This window comes from Plecotus auritus (assembly GCF_963455305.1).
Source record: "Plecotus auritus genome assembly, chromosome: 7".
In the NCBI taxonomy this organism is placed as follows: Eukaryota; Metazoa; Chordata; class Mammalia; order Chiroptera; family Vespertilionidae; genus Plecotus; species Plecotus auritus.
Window position 1 is genome coordinate 24,727,571 of NC_137774.1, and position 21,656 is coordinate 24,749,226.

Consider the following 21,656-nt stretch of genomic DNA (forward strand, 5'->3'; position numbering starts at 1 on the left):
ATTGTTATATTTCTTTTAAATTTTTTTTTACTGTTTCACTTCATTACTGCTGTGTATGTGCTCCATGTGAGTGACGTAGGTGCTTATGTAGGTGGGTTCCGACTTACGGCGAAAGTCGCATTACGTCGCGCAGTAGGAACGGATCTCCGACGTAACCCGAGGACCTACTGTATACAGACTAGAGGCTCAGTGCACGAAATTCATGCATGGGGGGGTCCCTCAGCCCCACTTGCACCCTCTCCAATCTGGAACCCCTCGGGAGATGTCCGACTGCTGGTTTAGGCCCAAACCCTGCAGGATCGGGCCTCAACTGGCAATCAGACATCCCTCTCACAATCTGGGACCGCTGTCTCCTAACTGCTCATCTGCCTGCCTGCCTGATCGCCCCTAACCACTCTGCCTGCCTGCCTGATGCCCTTAACTGCTCCCCTGCCTGCCTGATCGCCCCTAACCTCTCTGCCTGCCTGCCTGATGCCCCTAACTGTTCTCCCCTGCCGGCCTGATTGCCCCTAATGGCCTCTGCCTCAGCCCCTGCCACCATGGCTTTGTCCAGAAGGACGTCCGTAAGACATCCAGTCTATCCAGTCTAATTAGTATGTTATCCTTTTATTAGTACAGAAGATGACACCATCAGTTAGTTGTTCATGTAGAAAATGATAAATCAGTTTGATACCATCTTTCTCCTTTATTCTCAACATCCAAACACTCAGCAAGTCCTATTGATTTTATTTCCTAGATAGTGCTAAAAAACATCCATGTCTCCATCTCTCTGCTACCACCCTAATTAAAGTCAACATCTCAACTACTCTCAGAACATCAATCACTCTTTTAGGGTTTCTCCTTATATCCACTTTTGCTATTCAGCCTCCAGTCATTCTTCAATCAGCAGTCAGAATGATCTTTTTGAAATACAAATCCGACAGTATCATTCCACTGCTTTAACCTATTGGCTCCCTAATGATCTTAAGAGAGAATTTGATGTACAACATGGCTAAGTACAAGCTTATTGAGGACTTAGGTTCAAATTCTGGCTGACTATAGTCTGTGAGCATCCTCACAAGGCTTCGGTCTCATCAGAAAAATGGAGATACCACTTCTTTAAAAAGTTATGGGGTTTACATGAGAAAATTTAATATAAAGAAGGCTCTGAGTCTTCCAAACAATGACACAGTTTTTTCCATGAAAACAGTCCTACTACTTCTAACAATGCTATTTCATGGCATCAGGTTCCTGAGTTTTTCAAGGTATCATTCTAAATTTCTTCTAAGCTAGTAATCATAGAGAAGTCAGCAGATTTTCCTTAAATGATTTATCTTTTATTTTTTTTCTCTCTTATGAACGTAACTTTGTTTTATTTTGAAGGAAGCCACCTAACATGTAGACTACACTTATTTCTTTTTTTTTTTTAAATATATTTTTTTTATTGATATTTTACAGAGAGGAAGGGAGAGGGATAGAGAGCTAGAAACATCGATGAGAGAGAAACATCGATCAGCTGCCTCCTGCACACCTTCCACTGGGGATGTGCCCGCAACCAAGGTACATGCCCCTGACCGGAATCGAACATGGGACCCTTCAGTCCGCAAGCCGACGCTCTATCCACTGAGCCAAACCAGTTAGGGCACTTATTTCTAAATATAACATTGAAGTCCTAGTATGTAGCTCTTAGCATGTAGACACATAACAATAATTTTGTAAACAATCAGCTAAAGAGGCAAATACCTGCATAGCAATAGGTCCCTGGGATATTTGAGAGTTGTAGTTCATTCCTATCATGCCTTGCATATTAGGCTGCATGACAGAGACCATGGGAAATCCTTGTTGCTGCATTGGCAACAGACCTGCTGAAAAAAAACAAAAACATAAAGTTATCATTAAAGTCAACGTGTTCTCAAGTTTATTTTCTTAAAACCATAAGTACCTAAAGGACTGGTTACTTGGAAGGTGACATGGCGAGTGAAAAAGTATAGGCTCTAGAGTGAGACAAACTTAAGGGTGAATTCCAACTCCACCATTTACTTAGCTGTGTGATCTTGGGCAAGTTATAAAACTTCACCTGTAAAAGGAAGATAATACTTATCATACTTAAAAAATTAATAGTATGACCTAACTGTCCCATTTGGCCTTCAAAAGGTGGCCCCAGTGATCTCTGCCTCTTGGTATTCTACCCTTGTCATTCCCTCCCACACTGAATAGGGCTGAACACTATAACCAATAGGATACTGTGGAAATGACAGGTTTATTCATAAAAACCACTGCAGCTTCCTTCTTCGTCTCTTGGATCACCTCCTTTAGGGAAAGCCACTGCTACATCATGAGAACATTCAAGCAAGCCCCACAGAGAATCCAAGTGGCAAAGAAATGAAACTTCTTGCCAAAGGGCAGCAAAAATTTGCCATCTATGTGAGTGAGCCATCTTGGAAACAGATCTTCCAGCCCCATGAAACCTTTAGATGACTACAGCCTTAGCTAACATCTTTACTGCAATCACTTTAGTCCTGTACCAAAACCACCCTGTAAAACCACTCCCACATAGCTGACCAACAAATAGTGTAAAATAATAAAATGTTAATTCTTAATGTAGCAGCATATAACTAATGCAATAGTGGTTAAGAGCATGAACTTTGGATGCCAACTAGAACTGTCACTAGCTAGCTTTGGCATCTTGAGCAACTTGCTTAACTTCTATGCCTCGGTTACTCATCTATAAAACTGTTTAATACCTAATATGCTTGAAGAAATGATATTCCTCTGCTCTTTCCTGGCATTAATAGTTAATATAACATTTACCACAAAACAGCCACCAGCATGTAAAGTAAATAATGCAATGGCAGTAAAACTATCATGAAAGTATGACTTAGAGCAGGGGTGGGCAAACTTTTTGACTCGAGGGCCACAATGGGTTCTTAAACTGGACCGGAGGGCCGGAACAAAAGCATGGATGGAGTGTTTGTGTAAACTAATATAAATTCAAAGTAAAGGAGCGGAGGGGAGAGCAAGAGAACCAGATAGAACAGCCGGATCCGGCCCGCGGGCCGTAGTTTGCCCAAGGCTGACTTATAGTATCTCCCAAACTTTTCCAATGAAGATACCTCCCATTGGGGATATAATAAATACTAAATGCCCACCATATTTTAGTCACAGTTCTAGTTATATAACAGTGAATAAAACAAAATTCCTCATACCCTGAACACAAATTTCAATCTAATTTTGCATTTTATTTTTTTATATATATTTTTATCCTCATTCAAGGATATTTTTTTCATTGATCTTTTGAGAGAGAGAGTGGAGGAAGGGAGGAGGGGAGAGAAAGGGAAACATCCATGTGAGAGAGTCACATCGATTGGTTGCCTCCTGCATGTACCCCAACAGGGGCCGGGGATCGAACCTGCAACCAAGTGCTCTTGACTGGGAATTGAACCAGGACCCTTTGGTCCACAGGCTGATGATCTAACTATTGAGAAAACCAGCCAGGTCTAATTTTGCATTTTATCACATATTACATCCATGTTGGTTCTACTGTAAGGAGCTTTTAATCAAATTTTGATTTAAAAATATTAAAGGTCTAGTAAAGCATACCATGCTTATCTTGTGTATTCTGTGAACCTTCTAAGTTATTTATACATAGTTTAATTTCAGGAGCATGAACATCCACATTTGTAGGTGACATTTATTAGTGGCAAGCTATTCATTTATTCATTCAATTATTTATTCAAGTATTTGAGAGCCAACCCCATGTCAGGCACCATTCTAAGCACACAGCAATGAACAAAACCAGATCTTTGCCCTCATGGAATGGACACTGTAATTGGGGGAGATAGATAATAAAATATAAGTACATGTCAAGTAGTGTTAAGAGATAGGACAACAAATGAAGCGGGGTAAAAGGGGAAAGGGAGAGTGAGGGAAAGGAACGGTTGCTGTTTCATAGCCAGAATAGGTTTCACTAAAAGGGTGGCATATAAGCAAGGACTTGAAAAAAGTAAGGGAGCAAGTTATGTGGATATTTGGGAAGAGTATTCCAGACAAAGGAATGCCAAATGCAAAGGTCCTAAGGTGTCTTGGAGAATTAGAATGCACAGACTGAATAAAACCATAGTAAGATATTTTTCCTCTTATCTCTTTAGACCTAAAGTTTTATTTAATTAATTTTATTTAATTATTGAATGGGTAACTCAGGTATTTGGTACATTTAAAGGTATACAGGAATACACAATGAAAAATAAGACTAATTTCTCTCCTGTATCCTGTTCACCTACTCATGATCTTATGGCTACTCTTATTGTCAGTTTCTTGTATATGCTTTCATAAATAGTCCAGGCATAATTTAAAGCCTTAAAATGACCAAGGAGTCCATTCTAACATATTCTGTAAAAAGAAAAAAAATCTCTAAAACAGTTCTAAATTTCAGAAGAAAAAAATATCAGGATACCTTTTGGGATCTCTTCTTGTCCTGTACCTTTGCTCCATATATAGGTTTTTACTTGGAAGTTTATAAAATTAAAAAATGAGCTATGATAATGAACACATATTTATAATGCCTTCTTAAAGAACAAAATATCTCAAACCATGTAATAATCTGGGGCATATCTAAGCACAGAGAGCTTGAATAATGCATAAGTGTGAGCACAATGAAAAGAATACAAATGACCCTTGGAAAATTTTACCTGAAACTCAACCTCCATCACTGATTACAAATGGAGACAAAGTCAGTATGAGCCACTGACCACCTCTTTATCATTCATCTCTGACAATGACCTAGGAGTCTGTTTCTCTAGCAAGACTATTATAAACAATCAACACTGGCATGTGAGAAGGGCCGGTTTTCAGAAGCAGCTTGGTGTATGGCGAGAAGGAGGGCACGGTGGAACGGGAAAAGTGAGCAGAAAGAGAAGGGAAGACTTATTCTTCCTTCAATGTTGTGGCCCAGTGGCTAAGTAGCATGAGTCAAGATTATATCCCCTCACTATTGTTTCTTTGAAGTAAAAACTTAGAATTGATATTGGTGGCCCCTTGTCTGAAACTAGGAGGAAAAATAAAGAAATTGCTAGGAATAAATCGAGACTAAAAATAGTTAAAACTGGCCCTACCTGGTTTAACTCAGTGGATAAAGCATCAGCCTGCGGACTGAAGGGTTCCAGGTTCGATTCCGGCCAAGGGCACAGGCCTGGGTTGCAGGCTTGATCCCCAGTAGGGGGCGTGTAGGAGGCAGCCAATCAATGATTCTCTCTCATCATTGATGTTTCTATCTCTCTCTCCCTCTCCCTTCCTCTCTAAAAATCAATAAAATATATTAAAAAAAATAGTTAAAACTGAATCAGAATATGTGATCTCTTATGTACATGATTATAATAAGACTAAATTAAAATAGAGAAAATATGGTAGTATAAAATAACTGAAGAGGTTCCCTTATTCATTCAACAAACATCTACAGAGATCCTATTATATCAGCATGCAGGTGCTGGGTGCTGGATATGCTAATGAGACAAGGCAGACACAGACCCTGCCCTATGCAGCTAAAACCATCGAGCAGAAAACTAGATAGAAGGAAAAATATGTCATTTAGAGAATTCTTTGATACTCGTGTTCTGAAAGTCGCCATCTCTGAGGTTAAATAATAATCTGTTAATATAATGTTTAAGTAAGTTTGGGAGAAAAGAGGAATGATTCTTAGTATTCCCCAAATTATATAATCTTTGAGAAATCTTAAGAGTAGCTTAAACTATAAGTTTAAACAAAACTTCTTTACCCACTTAAGTCCCAAGCTGAGAAGCATAATAGTGAAAAATAGAAGTTCCAAATGTAACCTTTCACTTACCTTGAGGGGGTCTCATTCCACCTGCTACTGGAAACATGAAGCTGAAAACAGAACAAAAATACATTGGGATCTTCATATGTAGAAAGAGCAGAACATGAAGCTAAGATCTGAGCCTGAGCAACTGCAAGGGTGCTGATGCTGTTTACTAAAACCAGCAATCCAACTGAATAGGTTTGGAGAGAAGGGTGGTAGGAGTGTGGCCATGAGGAGCGATCTAGCAGGCAATCAGAAAAGTCGCTCAAGCTCAGGAGAAGGGTCGAGCTAGGCTCTTTTAAATAAAGGTTAAAAAAACCTGAGCTGTAGTCGTGGATGAAATAGCAAGGGAATGTGCATACATAGTAAGAAGGCAACAAAGGACAATGCTGAAGAATTTTTACAGTGACAATTGAGTAGGGAATGGTCACTGAGAATTAAGGAAGTTGGTTATAATTGAGAGTTTAACTGAAGAAAAACCACATTTCAGAAAGAAGGAAATAGTTACTAGTGTCTAATGCTGTAGAAAGGCTTATCAGGATGAGGATTAATAAATAAAGATCACTGCTTTTGAAAATGGTGATCTTTGAGTGGACAGTTTTAAGAGGAAGAAACTGTAGGGAGAAAGATTTCGAATACTGTACAAAAGATATACTTAGTAACTTATAAAACAAGGTTTTAGAGGGAATGGTATTAATCTAGTGAGGTAACAAAAGGGATCTGCTTTGAAACGGAAGAGGGACTTCTTAGACTGGAGGGAAAGAAAACGGGACAAATTAAGGAAGAAAAACTGAGTGAGAAATGCTTTCAATTTGGGAGCCAAGGATCTGAAGGAGATTTCAGGATCGTCTTTACAGAGTCTAGTGAAATCCAGGAATTGTATGCCAAATTTATGAGTCCTTGCATTTTTCTACTGCATAACACCCCCCTACCCAGGAAAAAGGCTAAAAACCAAACTTTGGAGTCTTTTAGCTCGAATATATACATATTTTTAAATTTAATTCTAAGATGGTTTACAAAGTTCTAGTTGAACATCTATCTGGTAAAGGATCTGAACCACTAGCAATTTCTACAGCTGACAAGCAGGCCTGCACCCAAGGAGTGTGAACAGCTTTTCTGAACTGCACACAAGATGTATTAGCTAAGTAATGTGTTAACTGGACACAATGTTTAAACTGCAAGTTGAAATTTGGTAGTACTCAATTTTTTAAAAAGTTACTTATAGACTAAGATTTATAAATGTAGGAACAATATATTTAAATAATCAACCTTTTGAGACTTTTCAAAATCAGTCTTAAAGATTACAATTACCAATATGGTTTAGTGGTTAAATAAAACAGGAAACCCCGCTCTACCATAAAGTGACTGTGAAGTTCTATGCAATTCCCCCACCCCCACGTCACCACCCTGTCCTGTTTCCTTTGTCAAATGAGGACAGAGAACTGCAAGTTTCCCAAGGTTCCAATTAGACAAGAATAGATGAATAGATGTAGAAAGATTACTTAAAAAACATAAATAAAAACTAAATTAAAAACATTACTAATGAACATGACTTACTTCAGTAATTATTTAGCAACTCAATGTTACTATGTATCATTTGTATGACTCTGAAATGTTTAGACTACTACCATCAGCATGCTTCAAGACTGGTTAGACAAGCAGGTAAGACATTGATAAGACAGAAAAGTTTGGCAAACACTGGGCATCAAGATGACCAACAATTTTATTTCAAAGGTAAAATCACTATTTATTACTGATGTGCTAGTGTGAAAGCAGAACTGTGAACTCTATTTGTCACATTCATTCTTCTGGCCTATTTCATTCATTCTTCCTTTTCAGTTATCTTTGTTACTAATCCAAATCAGCCTTTACTTCTCAGGCCTGGAATCCTATGAGACTTCTTAATGGCTCTCCCCACCTCCACCTCCAGTAGCTCATAAAGCACAGCCGAGGCGCATCTTCCTAAAGGACCATTTAACAACCGCTCCTAAGGTTAAAGCTATGCAATGATTCCCCTTAAATTGAATTTCCTTTGTTTATACGCAAGGACTGCTCCAAGTTTGGCACATTTTTTTTTTCCAGCTTTATCTTCCCCACTCAGTGCCACATCTGGCCTACCTACTGTTCCCTAGTGTCCACTAGGCATCCCCACCTTTATGACAATTTCTTGACCGCTTCCTCCAAATGAGGCCCAGGTGAAATACTGCTTCTTCTTTGCCTTCTATAGCTTGAATCTGAAAATATTTACAGAATGTTTTTCTATGTGCTACAGTGGTCGGCAAACTGCGGCTTGCAAGCCACAGGCGGCTCTTTGGCCCCTTGAGTGTGGCTCTTCCACAAAATACCACGGCCTGGGCGAGTCTATTTTGAAGAAGTGGCGTTAGAAGAAGTTTAAGTTTAAAAAATTTGGCTCTCAAAAGAAATTTCAATTGTTGTACTGTTGATATTTGGCTCTGTTGACTAATGAGTTTGCCGACCACTGTGCTAGAAACAGTGGACAATGAAAAGATGAGAAAGCCTTTAAAGGAACTTATAAAAAGCAGGGGAAAAACTGACAAAGTTATAAATGATATCCTAGAAGGATAGACTATTCAAGACCTTTCAACTCCTTTTATGTAGTATTTGACTTTAAAAAAAATTATACTTCTCACCTCTGGGGTAAAATTTGCCCTTTATACAAATATATCATTTATTCTAAAGTAGCCCATTCAGGATACCAATAAAAAGTAGGCTAATATTAATAAAGATGGAAAATGCCATTGCTTTTTAAATAGTTTCTTAGAACAGGGACAAGTATCTAAGAAATACTATAAATTATACTTCATGAATTTTCTTTATTAAAATTATTTTTCCCTAAAATATATTTAGGCTACCATAATGTTAGCTTCCTCACAAAATAAGCTCAGCCCTCACCACTACTCTCTAAAAACCATAGTGTTGTTTCTTCATTGAGCATACAGCTTCTCAGAAAGTTTCCAAAATATGTAACACTTTCCATAATTATTCGAGGTAAGGAGCATTTTAACCACTTTCTCTCCTTTATATCCTCTAGAGTTTCAAAATGCAGATGTTACTACAACCAAATTTCTATCACAATTCAGGCCATATTTATTTTTAAAATCTGTGTTCATGGACGAGTGATGTTAAAATACTACTAACTAAGGTGAATGATCCACTCAACTTTCTGCACCTGAGATCCTCCCCACCCAAAAAAGTGAAAAAACAAACAACAATGAAACACACCAAAAAAACCCAAAAAATTAAAAACCTGGACTTAGAATATCAAATTACTTTAAGTTTACATTTCCCCAGAATTTGGAGCCATAATTAATCATACACTTGATCAAATTAATGCCACTCAAGAACGTTTTAGAAACTGTCATCACATATAAAGATATAGAGATTATTACATATTTGTCTTCTCCAGCCAGGAACAGACTTATATAGAATATTCATGAAAAACTCGTGTGAAACAGTGAAAATTAGAAAACGAAAAAGAAAAATTTTAAATCTAAGTGAAAGATGTGTAGAGGAAATAAAAAATGGGGCTGCACACTGGTGGTTTATTGAACAGAGGCTGATCTCTCTTTTTAGCAAATACATTAAGCACCTGCAGGAGGCAGTACCTTTAAAGACTTGACACTTTTGTAGTGTTCATGGCTCCAAAATTAAAACACTGCATATTAAAAAATTGATACTTTGTTTTCCAAAGATAAGTTAGAATGCTTTAGATAAAAAGCTAATTTTACCTCCAAATGTGGATGCATAATGTGTTTGCTAACAAAACAGAATCGGACCAGGTCATTATAGAAGTAACACTTTCCGGAGTAAAATTTCTTCCTTAAATGATGACCTTGTCCAATTGCAAATTGTTCATCTTCCTTATAGTTCTGGGTCTGAGATCCACAAGCAATTATTAGCTGAAATAGGACAGAGGGCAATTTGTTTAAGGGCTAAGTGAAAGTCTGGAAGCTTTGTTCTAATAACTGCGTAACTACTGTTTAACAGTAATTTTTAAAAAATAAGGAATCAAGTCTTAAGAATCAATCTGCAAGAGCTCTATTGACTCACTGAAAGGTCTTCAGAGTCTCGTGTGTTAAGGAAATAAAAACAGAGCGATCTAAAAGGGAAAAGAATAGTACCACACACACAGCTCGGAAACAATTGTTCGGCTTTGTGACCAGATTTTCCGGAGCCTTCCCTACAGCCCCTGGTCAAGCCCAGGGAAAGGGAGGTCTCTGGGCGCCTCAGAGCCAGCCAGGGCGAGAAGCGAGGCGTTGGGGTTCCTCTTTCACTCAGCCCAGGCCGATGCCACCCCCGTCGAGCGGACCCTCACCTTCGCCACCTCTCCTCCCCGCAGTGGGGCGCCCGCTCGCTTCCCGCTTGGCCCCAGCAGCTGGTGCCCCTGAGCCTGGAAGACAGGAGTCGGGCGCCCAAGCTCCATCCACCCCCTTCGGCCTAGGAGCCCGGACGACCCTTCTCCCGTAGCCGGTTTTAAAGCAAAAGGGGCCGGAGCGGGCGAAAACCGCCATAACCGCCATAGACCCGAGGCTGTGGCTGCGGGCGGGTCCACGCCCAGCTTTTCACACTCACCTGCCTCCCCCGGAGGCCCCCGCGCCGGCTCCCGCGGCCCCGCCGCCGCCAGCTCCAGTTCCCGGCCGCAGCGCCATCTTGCTCCGGGCCTGCCTCCGCTGCCGCTTGCCGCCGCCACCTTAAGAGCAGCTGTCAGCTGAAGACAGCCACTTCCGGGGCAAACGACAGACCCTACCTCGCCGCAGACCGGGCGACGGGGCGGGGCCGTATGCCCACGTGACCCTCGAGGCCGGGGGAGGGGTGGTGCGCTCTGCTCACGTGACCCGGCCGCCGCTAGGGGGTCCTCCAGGTGCAATTCTAGTTCTGGGACTGATTGGGGCGGTCTCGTGCTCAGCTCCCGGGGAGCTGATTCATTCTCTGACAAGGCTGTTTGGGAGAACCCAGCTGGCAGCAAAGCTGCAGGGCGTCGTCGTCCCTCGTTGGAAAAATCATAATCTTGGTCAGTGGAAAGAGCAGATTGAGTCCTGTTTTTTAAACTAGATGGTGTGTTCTCTCATTGTTATTCTTTGCACACAAAGAATAGAAGGATACAACGCTCTCCATTTCCTCCCTGGAACTCGGCAGCTTTCTTTTGATACCCACCCCCAAAGCTGAAGATATTTGGAATTTATTTTAGTAAAACAACAAACCCCAATCCACATATAAAACCTCCAGGGTGCATAACTCTTGTTTGGTTCTGCCATCGTGCCACCCAGTAATCCATTTTCCTACCCAGGTATGCCTGATAGTGGTTGGGTCCAGACCACTGCAATAAAGAGTATGGCAATAAAATGAGTCGTACTCTTTTCGCTGGTGCAGGGTGTTGCCTTCAATTTATATTTTTAAAAACCTCAACTGTGAAGACAGTAAAGCGAAGCACAATAAAACAAGGTATGCCTGTGGCGAAACTGGTGTTTGGAAAGCAGTCCATAACTATTAATATCACTGACCATATTTTTACCGTGATTTTTCTTAGTCAAACTACTGTAAGTAAAATAAAGTCAAATGTAAACTTTTTCAAGATCTCAAGCAGTTTGCTTACTAGCAAGTAATGGATTAATTATAATTACCTTTCACTCTTGTCTCAAGGCTTTTATAGGTACATAATTTGTAGTGTTATCGTTTATTGGGCACAAATCACTGGTCAGGAACTTCACTGTATTTTTTGAAATCCTCAATGTCCCTAAGTTAGTATTGGCATTTTACGGACAGGAAAACCAAGGTTAAAAGTTGTAATTTACTTAAATCATACAGCTGCACAGCAGCAGGACCGGGATTCAAAATTTGGTGTTTGACTATAAGAAGTCCTTGCTCATTTCACTAGAGCCAACTATTCAATTATAATGCATTCTTTTTTCATAAATTGTCTACTAATTTCATTCCTTGTGCAGCAGATTACTTCCAATTGATATAAAGGTGTTAAATTCAGTATTAATCCATTGACAAACCAAGGCGATTACAGATTTATGTAACTAACTTATTTAAGGATGGGTGGTTACACAGGAAATACTGAAGAGGAAGTCAAATGAAAGTGTATCAAGGGTCACAGATGTGGTATCTGCCTGAATACTTTTTCTTTTGCCTATAGATCCTTATACATGCAAGATTCAACTCAGGATGTCAGCCTTCCATGACAATTCCAGTATGGGTTAGATGCCCTCCTGTGATTCCTTATGTCTAACATAGCATATGCCACACTATTTGTTCCTTTACTTTATCCCTAACCACTACACTGGAAGGCAGGGATTGTTATCAAACCTTGTATTCTGAACCAAATATGTTTAAGGAATATTTGTTGTGAATTTACATTTGGCAGTGTTGGGTACTTCTAACCTTGAGACATACAGTATTACCCCCAATTCCATAAATGAAAAAACTGAAGCTCTGAGAAATTAATGAACTTATTCAAAGTCATATAGCTGGCAAATATTCCAGTTGGGAACCTCCCTGTACTGACTCTAGAGTAAAAGGCTAAGAATAAAGGAAATGCTTCTACTGGTCTTTCAATTCCTTCAGTCTTCTGATGGCACTTTACTGTGACAGCAGAAGTGGTGTTATAGGTCCACGTACCACGAGCTACTGTTTTCATGCAAGAATCTGTGCCAGATTCCACAGTTCATCTCATCTTGGTTTTGCCACAGGAGCAAGTGTACTTGGCCTGCTGGTTGATTTCAATTTTCTTCACCATTTTCTTGAGGGAGGTGCCATAATGTGTCCTGTAGTTACCCATGATTCCGACCTTCTTGGTGTGTTTAGCCATGTGGCCACAAACTGGGTCGGAGCCCAGAGAGGACTTAAGGTGACTTTTTATTCCACTGTACAAATCTATCAACAGAGAAAAATCTGCTAATGGTGGATAGTCTCCATCACTGTATAATCATAATTCTTTACCTTTGGCGGAGACCTGCTTACTAAATGGATGAAGGGCCATGAAGTGTCAGGAAAGTTAAGATGTAAGAGAATGCAGCCGCAGGTATATCAAGTAATAGGAACATTCTTCCTTATCAGGACAAAACTATCAGTTTTCGAGCAAAGTCATCTTGAATGGAAAGAGATAGGAAAGAGCATGGTTAAATGATGAAAAATGAAGAAAGGGAGAAGCTGGACAACAATATGGTGATTACCGGAGGGAAAGAGGGTAGGGGAAGGTAAGAGAGGGTAAAGAGGTGATAAATGGTGATGGAAGAAAACCTGACTTGGGGTAGTGAACACAATACAATATAGAGATGATATATTATAGAATTATACACCTGAAACCTATATAATTTTATTAACCAATGTCACTCCAATAAATGCTTTAAAAGAAATTTAAAATAAAAAGGGATAGGCTGATCATATTTTGTAGCTGCAACATTAAGCAGGTAAAATATGAGCTACCTTACCAATGAAATATAAGAATATTTAATAGACCAAGGAATTTAAAATCCTAGAGAAATTAAAAACCAGCCACAGAAGAGGCATCTTTTTGTTGTGGTTTACACCACAGTAGCTTTCTTCTTGGTAGATACTCTGTGTCCATTCAAAAACAGAAACAGACTGAGGAGGGGGGAGAGAGAGCAGGGACATTCAATCTCAAGGCTTTACTTTGAACGTTTGGTTCCAAATGTCTCTCTACAACACACACATCACACCTTCCTTCACACTTGAAGGCAAAAGTCCTTATGAGTTCCCCACATTTGGGTATTTCATTTGTAGCATAAGCTTTTGTTCTTCTATAAGAAGTATCTCTCTGGAGCCAAACCACAAAAATGTCAATGAATGTGATTTTCATTGTACAATCATTTAAAAGTTTGACATGATGCACTGAAAGTTCATGATCATTTTTCACCAGAGCCATGTTCTTGTAGTTGATTACAGGTGATTTTAAGATGAAATATTCCATGTAAACAACATTCATGTTGCGATCATAAAATGATGTTTCTGATACAGCTTTTAAAAAAATTTTTTTTTAGCTTTTGTCTTCAAGAGATACTTTCTTCTTGCTGTTCTGACCAGTGACCTTTTTCCTGTGACAAGAAAAGAAAAGCTGAATCAGAAATTCTAGCTATATGTACTTTCCCGAAGTCTACCAGTTTAATAAACATTGACTGAAACCTGTATAATCAAATATGAGGCGTTGGGAACACAAAGATGCATTAGGTCAGTGGTCACCAACCTTTCAGACCTCACGGACCACCAGTGGCCCACGGACCACCAGTTGGCAACTGCCGCATTAGGTCATTGCCCTTTAGAAAACCACAATCACCTAAGTGAGACAGAAAGGTCACAATAAACTACACTACACTACAATCCTATATAATAAAAGCATAATATGCAAATCGACCTAACGGTGGAATGACCAGTTGCTATGACGCGCACTGACCACCAGGGGGTAGATGCTCAATGCAGGGGCTGCCCCCTGGTGGTCAGTGTGCGCAGCGGTGGTGGCGGGAGCCTCTCCTGCCTCCGCTGCAGGCGGGCGGTTAAGGAGCAAGGGGTCCCAGACTGCAAAAGCCCCGGACTGCGAGAGGGATGTCTGACGGCCGGCTTAGGCCCATTCCCTGCCCCCCCACCCCCCAATGCACAAATGTTGTACACCAGGCCTCCAGTATGGTATAAAAGACAGATTCTGATCCTGACCTAATAGTAAGAGTTCTCATTAAGTGCTATTACTGTTATAAGTGTCTTATATGTTATCATCTTGGATAATCTTCCTAATTTATGAAGAAGATTCTCTTATCATTTTATAGATGAGGAAAATTAAGTAGAGTAGTTGGACAACTTGCTGATCATCACACACTGGTAATAAATATTAGACATGAACCCCAACAGTCTGATTTTAGAGTCTGGTGAATGCCATCAACTAAATGTTAGCACAGGAAAAGGAAATAAGTTTTGAGAAAATAATCAATGTTTGCATATCATGGTATAGTAATGCAAAGATCTCAGATGTATATTAACGCATTTAATCCTCAGTCAATCCAAAGTGGCAGAGTTTGTATTATTTTCAGGTTGAGAAGCTGGGACTGAAGACATGGACGGAAGCGTTATCAGCATAGAGGTATGAGCTGAGGCTACAGGTGTGGATAGCATCAATAAAGGAACAACTACATTGAAAAAATTAGAGTGAGATCAGTTCTTGTTTGTGGGCTATGTTAAGAAGTATGGCCTTTAGGCACGCTCTCCCTCTCAGGAGCACACAGGCACCTTTCCCCTCTCCCTCTTCTTCCCCTACCAGGTACATTACCTTTGCTTTTCTCTCTCCTAAGCACCAAGGGCCCTTCTTTAGCCTTTGTAACTTGTTTCTTGAACCTACGTAGCCCAGCTGGCTCACTTCTACTACTTCTGTTTAACTTTCTAAATTAACTTTCTCTTTCAATTTGAGAAAAAAAAATTAAAAAGTATGGCCTTTAATTTATTGTAAAGAAAGTGAAAAGAGCATCTTAAGTGTCTAAAGTGACATTTATACCGAGTGTCCTCAAAATCTTAGTGCATCTTTAAGGTTTAGTAACTTCAAAAGTATAAATGCTACAAACTGACAAAAACCAACAGTTTCTTATTTAATTAATTGTTTCTTATTAAAATCATCATAGTTACCATCTTATGCTCTAAGTTAATTTTCAACCGTTGTAAAAACTTTCATCAGCTGCTGCTCGGTGCCTAAAATTGCATTTGCAATCCTAGCTTTAACCTCACCCAAAGAACAAGTTTCTAATGCCCACTAAAAAGAAAAAGTCTAACAAGAGATTAGGTTGGCCAAGCAGAGTGACCTTCTCTACCAGTCCACTAGTCTAAATGTTACCCAGAAACTGCTGCCACAAAAAATTAAAATAAAAAAACCTATTAAGACCTCACAAAACTAAGTACAAATTAAGAAGATTACTCTTCTCAAGGGATTAAAGCTTAAAACTCACTGAAACTTTGGAACACACTGTACTCTCTATATACCTGAACTGAACATTATTCCCACAATCAATGCAAAATGTCAGGTAGGATTCTTGTTCCACTTAGAAGGAAAGTGTATTCCAGTGTTCATGTTTCTGTTCACTTTGTTCCTTCTATATGCCTAAATTTACCTATCCTTAAAGATCGTTGTACTTCCTTGAAACTTTGTGGAACTATACTAATCCACAACAAATTTCCCTTCTCTAAACTTCTATTTTATTTAAACTTTATTCTCTATTTTTTTCCCTGCATACTAACTTCAGAAACAACTCTTATTGTATAGTCATTTGTATAAACTACCACCATCAAGTACCAGCAGGACAATAGATACTCAGTAAATGCCTACATTTCATATATGTTATATATTAACGGGTACTAGTAGAATTTGAAGTGTCAGTTTCCATAAATAGTGGCAATACTAGTACTGTTCAGAATATATCAGCCTACTCCTATCAAAATATGTTGCTTCCTAGCAATCTTGTATGTATGCTAAAAACCCCCCCCTATACTTAAAACTCATTCAACGCAGCCATACTACTACAAATTTAACCAAAAGTCATACTTTATATAGGTTTTACAATGTGCTTCAGCGTAAGTCTAAGATTATATGAAATCCTGCCCAGAATATGGAGCTTCAAGGAAGACTCCATCAATATGAGTCCTAACTATTGGCCTCAGTAGCATGTCCTCATGCAAGTTGGGTGGAGATGGTGGGCAATGCAATTCTAATTTATAGTAAATTGAAATCATGTTTTCAGAAGTGGAAAAAAATAGATCCAAGACTGAATCATCCAAACTCCCAAATCATTCTCCCTACCTAAGATATATTACTTTTATTACAATCTATAACAGCCTGTAAACCTATTAATTCTACCTCTAAAAAGATTATCCTAAGGAAAAATAATGCCTACTATAACTATATAACGGAAACAACCAGTTAATTTTCTCACCATATACTTACCGTTTATCCTTAGCCTTTTCTAAGAAGTATTTTGGAGTTGTACTAATGCTCTCCCTTTGCAATGGCTTCTTAATCATCTTTTTCTTTTGTTTGCTGAAAGTTACAGAGAGAGGGAAGAACTAAATGAAGTATAACTTAATTTAAAAGTTAAAGCTAAAACTAATTTTGATTCTTGTCACAAAATTCATTTTTTATCTGCTCATTGATTTATTCACACTTGTATCCACTTTATATACTAGATTACCTAATAGCATTTACAGAGGTAACCTAAAGGGATGGTAAATTCAATCAATTTTAAAGGCAGTGATTATGGCTAAAATATATCCCATGTCAGCCTTATATTCTGTGTTAATAAGCATTAGAGTGTGATTTTGGCCAATTAACTGCTTTTTACCAGTTTTATGAACTAAAACAAAATTCAAATATATTTCACTCATATTGAATAATTTTTAAAAAAATCTGAATCCTTAAAATTTCAAGGATGAGAAAACTAGCAAGGTTTAAAAAACATACAGTATTCACAAAAATTTACAAGGAAAATTTTTATCTTAAAATGCTCTAAAAGTAGTAGTATTGTTAAAACTATGTGTAAGAATGTGAAAGCAAGAATGCATATGCAAAGACACGAGAGAAAGAGAGAAGGTCTGGTAAATTCAAAACTCTACCTTAGTAGTTTTTGGAAACCTTTTATGTATTCTGGAACAGGACATCCGGCCTGCTGTATAACATTGGCAACGCTGAAAAAGGTACCCATTAACATAAATTTGTATCTTATCAAACTGATGTTTATGAACTTGCATCCTCTGCACAATACAAGAGGAACTAAAACTACACAAGCAAGAAAGTAATCCAGTATTTTAATGTATTATCAATTACCATCAGATGTAATCACATTGGATTACTAATAGAATGATTGATGCATAATTTTAGACAACAGCTATTTCTGCTCAACATTTATTTTATCAAGCCTTAAAAAGCCTCTAAGTTCAACCTTGGATGAGAAACTGACTGAAGCCAGAGTCAAGCTCACCAGGTAAATCTATTAAATGATAGTATTTACTATGGGTTTGGCATTGTATTGTCTTAACTTTTTCATGTATAGTAACTTAATCTTCACAACAACCCTTTGTAGTATTATCATTATCCCATTTCTCAGATGAAAAATGGAGGTGCATAGTTACACTGATATGGGGGTCATCAAATCACATGCTTGGAGTTGCTAAGGAAACATGAGGTGAATCTAGGTGGTTGGAATACATACTGCCCCACACATGCACATGTAAAAGTCTGCTCAAAGAAAAACCAAGGTTGACAGAGCCACAGCTCAGAAGGCATAGATCAAAATCCTTGCCAAAACAGATAAACTCAAAGTACAAACTGCTTTCAGCCACAACTCAATTTTTTTTTTTTTTTTTTTTTTTTTTTTTTTTTTTTTTTTTTTAAGAGTGGAAGAGAGAGGGAACAACAGAGAAATATCGATGTGAGAGAAACACATCGATTGGTTGCCTCCAACCAGGGCCCAGGCCGGGAAGGAGCCTGCAACCAAGGTAACGTGACCTTGACTGGAATCGAACCTGGGACCCTTCAGTCCTCAGGCCGATGCTTTATCCACTGAGCCAAACCAGATAAGGCCACAACTCAATTTCAACTGTTAGAAATGTGATGTGTTACCGATTATCATCAGGCTAAATTTTCTGCAGGCAACCAAAATGTAGGAAACTCAACTTCTATATTAGTATCTATGATGATGGGCTAAATTAAAACCCATGATTCTAAAATTATATCTATCAGACATTACCCAGGCCTCAAGAGGCTACAATTGAATAATACTGGAGTGTGCTCCTGGGACTAAATATAAAACTCTGTATCTGTCCCTAAGAATAATGGGAAGGATACACTATAGTAAGAATCTTGATGGGGCTAAAGAGACTTGGGTTAATTTTAAACTATTACTCATTCAAAAACCATAATATTACATTGTTTCAACTGGTGGTTATTGGGAGAATTCTGAGTTATTAGAATTTTGGAATATTTGTTATTATTAACAAATAATCGAAAGGCAAAAATAAGGCCTTTTGTTCATTTTTCCTTTTCTCGTTGTTAAAATGTAGTTGACTACTATAGCAGAATTTTGGACAAAGATATTTTGTAATTATCTGTTAACTGTGTATACATATAAGAATAATGAATCAATGTTGTCAATTTAACACAAAGTTATTTTTCCTAATTTACCTTCTTAATAATGGTTTATCATCTTCAGTGAAAAATGTAACAGCTTTTCCTTTATGCCCTGCTCTTCCAGTTCGACCTAAGAAAAACCAGACCATTAAAAAACCCTTTTTTGGGGAAAAGAGACCTTCAAAATACACATATAAAAGTGGGTTTTTCACAGCACTAAAAAACTGATCATGTTTGTAAGGAATAGCACAGGTGCTAAAATGGATGAGTGTGGAGGCAGGAGACAACTCACCTATCCTATGGATATATTCCACTGAGCTTGTTGGAAAGTCATAGTTGATCACCAAGTTCACACCTTTAAAATCAATCCCTCTGGCTAGCAAGGCTGTACAAATAAGAACCCAGATTTTTCCTGCTCGGAAGCTTTGGACTGTGTTATCTCTCTGGTTAATAGAACATACAGTAAATGTTTTAGTACCACTCTAGGAAATGGAAAACATTTTTAAAATTTAGTTATCATTTTGAGAGTATACATCTGACTTTACCTGTTCCTGTGTTCTGTCTGCATGAATAACATCCACATTAATACCTTCATATACGAGCTCATGAAAAAGTTCTTTAGCCCTTTCAATTGACTGAACAAAAACAAGAACAGGTGGATTGAAACCCTAAAAAGAAATGCAATAATCAGTACACATAACCCATAATTAAGAATATAATCACAGTATTTTATACGATTTTAGTTCATAAAAGAATCCAATTCAATTTAGTGTACTTTCATTGCTAAAGTTCTAGGACGTGGTCTAATCTGCCTACCTTCCTCATCATCCCTTCTTTATAATGGGTTCTTTCCACCAACTTGAACTGTACTATCCATCTTGAAAATTCCAATGATCTTGTCTAATTAATCCCCTTTACCTTTCTACAGCAATGGATTCCCACTGCTTGAAATAATAATTTCTCAGCCTCTGTGCCTCAGAACTTTTTTGATTCTACTTAAAATGTAATGACTGTGTTTTTAATTCATTATCTATCCCAGTGCTCGGCAAACTGCGGCTCGTGAGCCACATGCGGCTCTTTGGCCTCTTGAGTGTGGCTCTTCCACAAAATACCACGGCCTGGGCAAGTCTATTTTGAAGAAGTGGTGTTAGAAGAAGTTTAAGTTTAAAAAATTTGGCTCTCAAAAGAAATTTCAATCATTGTACTGTTGATATTTGGCTCTGTTGACTAATGAGTTTGCCGACCACTGATCTATCCTAACTGTGGGTATTCCCCCAAAGCTTAGTTCTTGGTTCTCAGTTCTCTCAATATAATATTTATCTTATTAAAGTCTCAGTTATAAACTACCAGCTCTAAGCAAATGATTTTTACATTTATATCATACCCTGCCTCTCTCTAAATCAACTTTGTATATTTTCAACTGTCTATATTAAGGCTTAATCTTTTTATTTTGGTTCATACACCTTTTAGAATCTAATGAAAGCAATGAAACTTTCTAATAGGCAACCACACATTTACACAAAATCTAACATATAATTTCTGAACGTTCACAAATCTAAAGCTCATGTATAATCCTATGTGTCTGTGAAAACCTTGTATTTCCTATTGCTAAACGATACTCTTAAGAATATTTTTAAAACTAACACATAGCATTTATTTGCCAACCACTATTATAAGTACTATATGTGTATTAACTCATGAATACTGAAACAACTGTAAGAGGTAGATATTAGTACGCCCATTTTACAGATGAGGAAACTGTGTAACAAAGGTTAATCTGCCTAAAGCTAGGATTTCAACCCAGGTAGTCTGGCTCCAGAGTCAATGTTCTTAACCACTCCTGTCATCACCAGGTACTTGCAAACACCTTTCCTGTTCATCCTCCAACTACTGTTAACCCTCCACTAAGGCTGTCTCCTTCATTTCCTCCTTATGTCTAACCAGCCTAACTTAATAGCCTACTAATTGGTTTCTTTACTTTCAATCTCTTTTCATTATCATCCATCTTATATACCAGTTTAATTTTCCTTAAAAATTATGTGGCCACACTCTTCAATAACGTTCAGTGGTTTCTCTTAACCCTAACTCTCCTGTCCAAACTGATTGTCTTTAATTCCACTATAAATGTTCTCCTTAGGTAACTTCTTCATTGTCTCCAAACACATTCAATGTGTTCAGCTCCACCTCTGAGACTTTACAACAGCTGCTCCTCCTGCCACTAATACTTCACTTTTTAATCCCACAAATCCTTCAAGACCCAGATTAGTAGCATTTTCCCCCAACCAATTCAATCCACCCTTATGGTTCCATTATTCTATCTAATAAAAGAGTAATATGCAAATTGACCATCACTCCAACACACAAGATGGCTGCCCCCATGTGGTCAAAGATCCTGGCCCCATGTGGACACAAGATGGCCACCACAAGATGGCCAGCAGGGGAGGGCAGTTGGGAGGGACCAGGCCTGCAAGGGAGGGCAGTTGTGGGCGATCAAGCCTGCAGGGGAGGGCAGTTAGGGGTGACCAGGCCGGCAGAGGGAAGTTGGGGGTGACCGGGCCTGCAGGGAAGGGCAGTTGGGGGGGACCCAGGCCTGCAGGGGAGGGCAGTTCAGGGGGGGGGGACCAGGCCTGCAGGGGAGAGCAGTTCGGTGGGGGGGGGGCGGAACCAGGCCTGCAGGGGAGGACAGTTGGGGGGTGACCAGGCCTGCAAGGAAGGGCAGTTAGGGGTGAC

General features: G+C 38.9%; 2 protein-coding genes and 1 pseudogene across 20 annotated transcripts in view; all 3 read right to left on the minus strand.

Annotated features, from left to right (window-relative positions):
- SYNRG (synergin gamma) overlaps positions 1-10,584 on the minus strand; it is a 57,959-nt gene extending 47,375 nt beyond the window's left edge. For 9 of the 18 annotated variants that reach the window (XM_080678935.1, XM_080678946.1, XM_080678945.1 and 6 more), the window contains exons 1-3: positions 10,385-10,543; positions 5,819-5,859; positions 1,723-1,844 (exon numbers count right to left, since the gene is read on the minus strand). In XM_080678935.1, the coding sequence (XP_080535061.1) occupies positions 1,723-1,844; positions 5,819-5,859; positions 10,385-10,461 (240 nt within the window). In that variant the 5' untranslated portion in view covers positions 10,462-10,543. Of the gene's footprint in view, positions 1-1,722; positions 1,845-5,818; positions 5,860-7,943; positions 7,977-10,384 lie in introns of those variants that run through there. The other 9 variants (XM_080678936.1, XM_080678933.1, XM_080678941.1 and 6 more) reach the window with 5 other exon arrangements.
- A 1,771-nt stretch (positions 10,585-12,355) lies between these two features.
- LOC308254905 (large ribosomal subunit protein eL43-like) lies at positions 12,356-12,623 on the minus strand (annotated as a pseudogene). Its single transcript has one exon. The product of its transcript is annotated as a large ribosomal subunit protein eL43-like (transcript).
- A 28-nt stretch (positions 12,624-12,651) lies between these two features.
- Positions 12,652-21,656, minus strand: part of DDX52 (DExD-box helicase 52) — a 19,858-nt gene continuing 10,853 nt past the window's right edge. The window contains exons 10-15 of the mRNA XM_080681496.1: positions 19,472-19,594; positions 19,219-19,369; positions 18,981-19,056; positions 17,414-17,485; positions 16,749-16,841; positions 12,652-13,869 (exon numbers count right to left, since the gene is read on the minus strand). Coding sequence (XP_080537622.1) covers positions 13,812-13,869; positions 16,749-16,841; positions 17,414-17,485; positions 18,981-19,056; positions 19,219-19,369; positions 19,472-19,594 — 573 coding nt within the window. The 3' untranslated portion in view covers positions 12,652-13,811. The remainder of the gene's footprint in view (positions 13,870-16,748; positions 16,842-17,413; positions 17,486-18,980; positions 19,057-19,218; positions 19,370-19,471; positions 19,595-21,656) is intronic.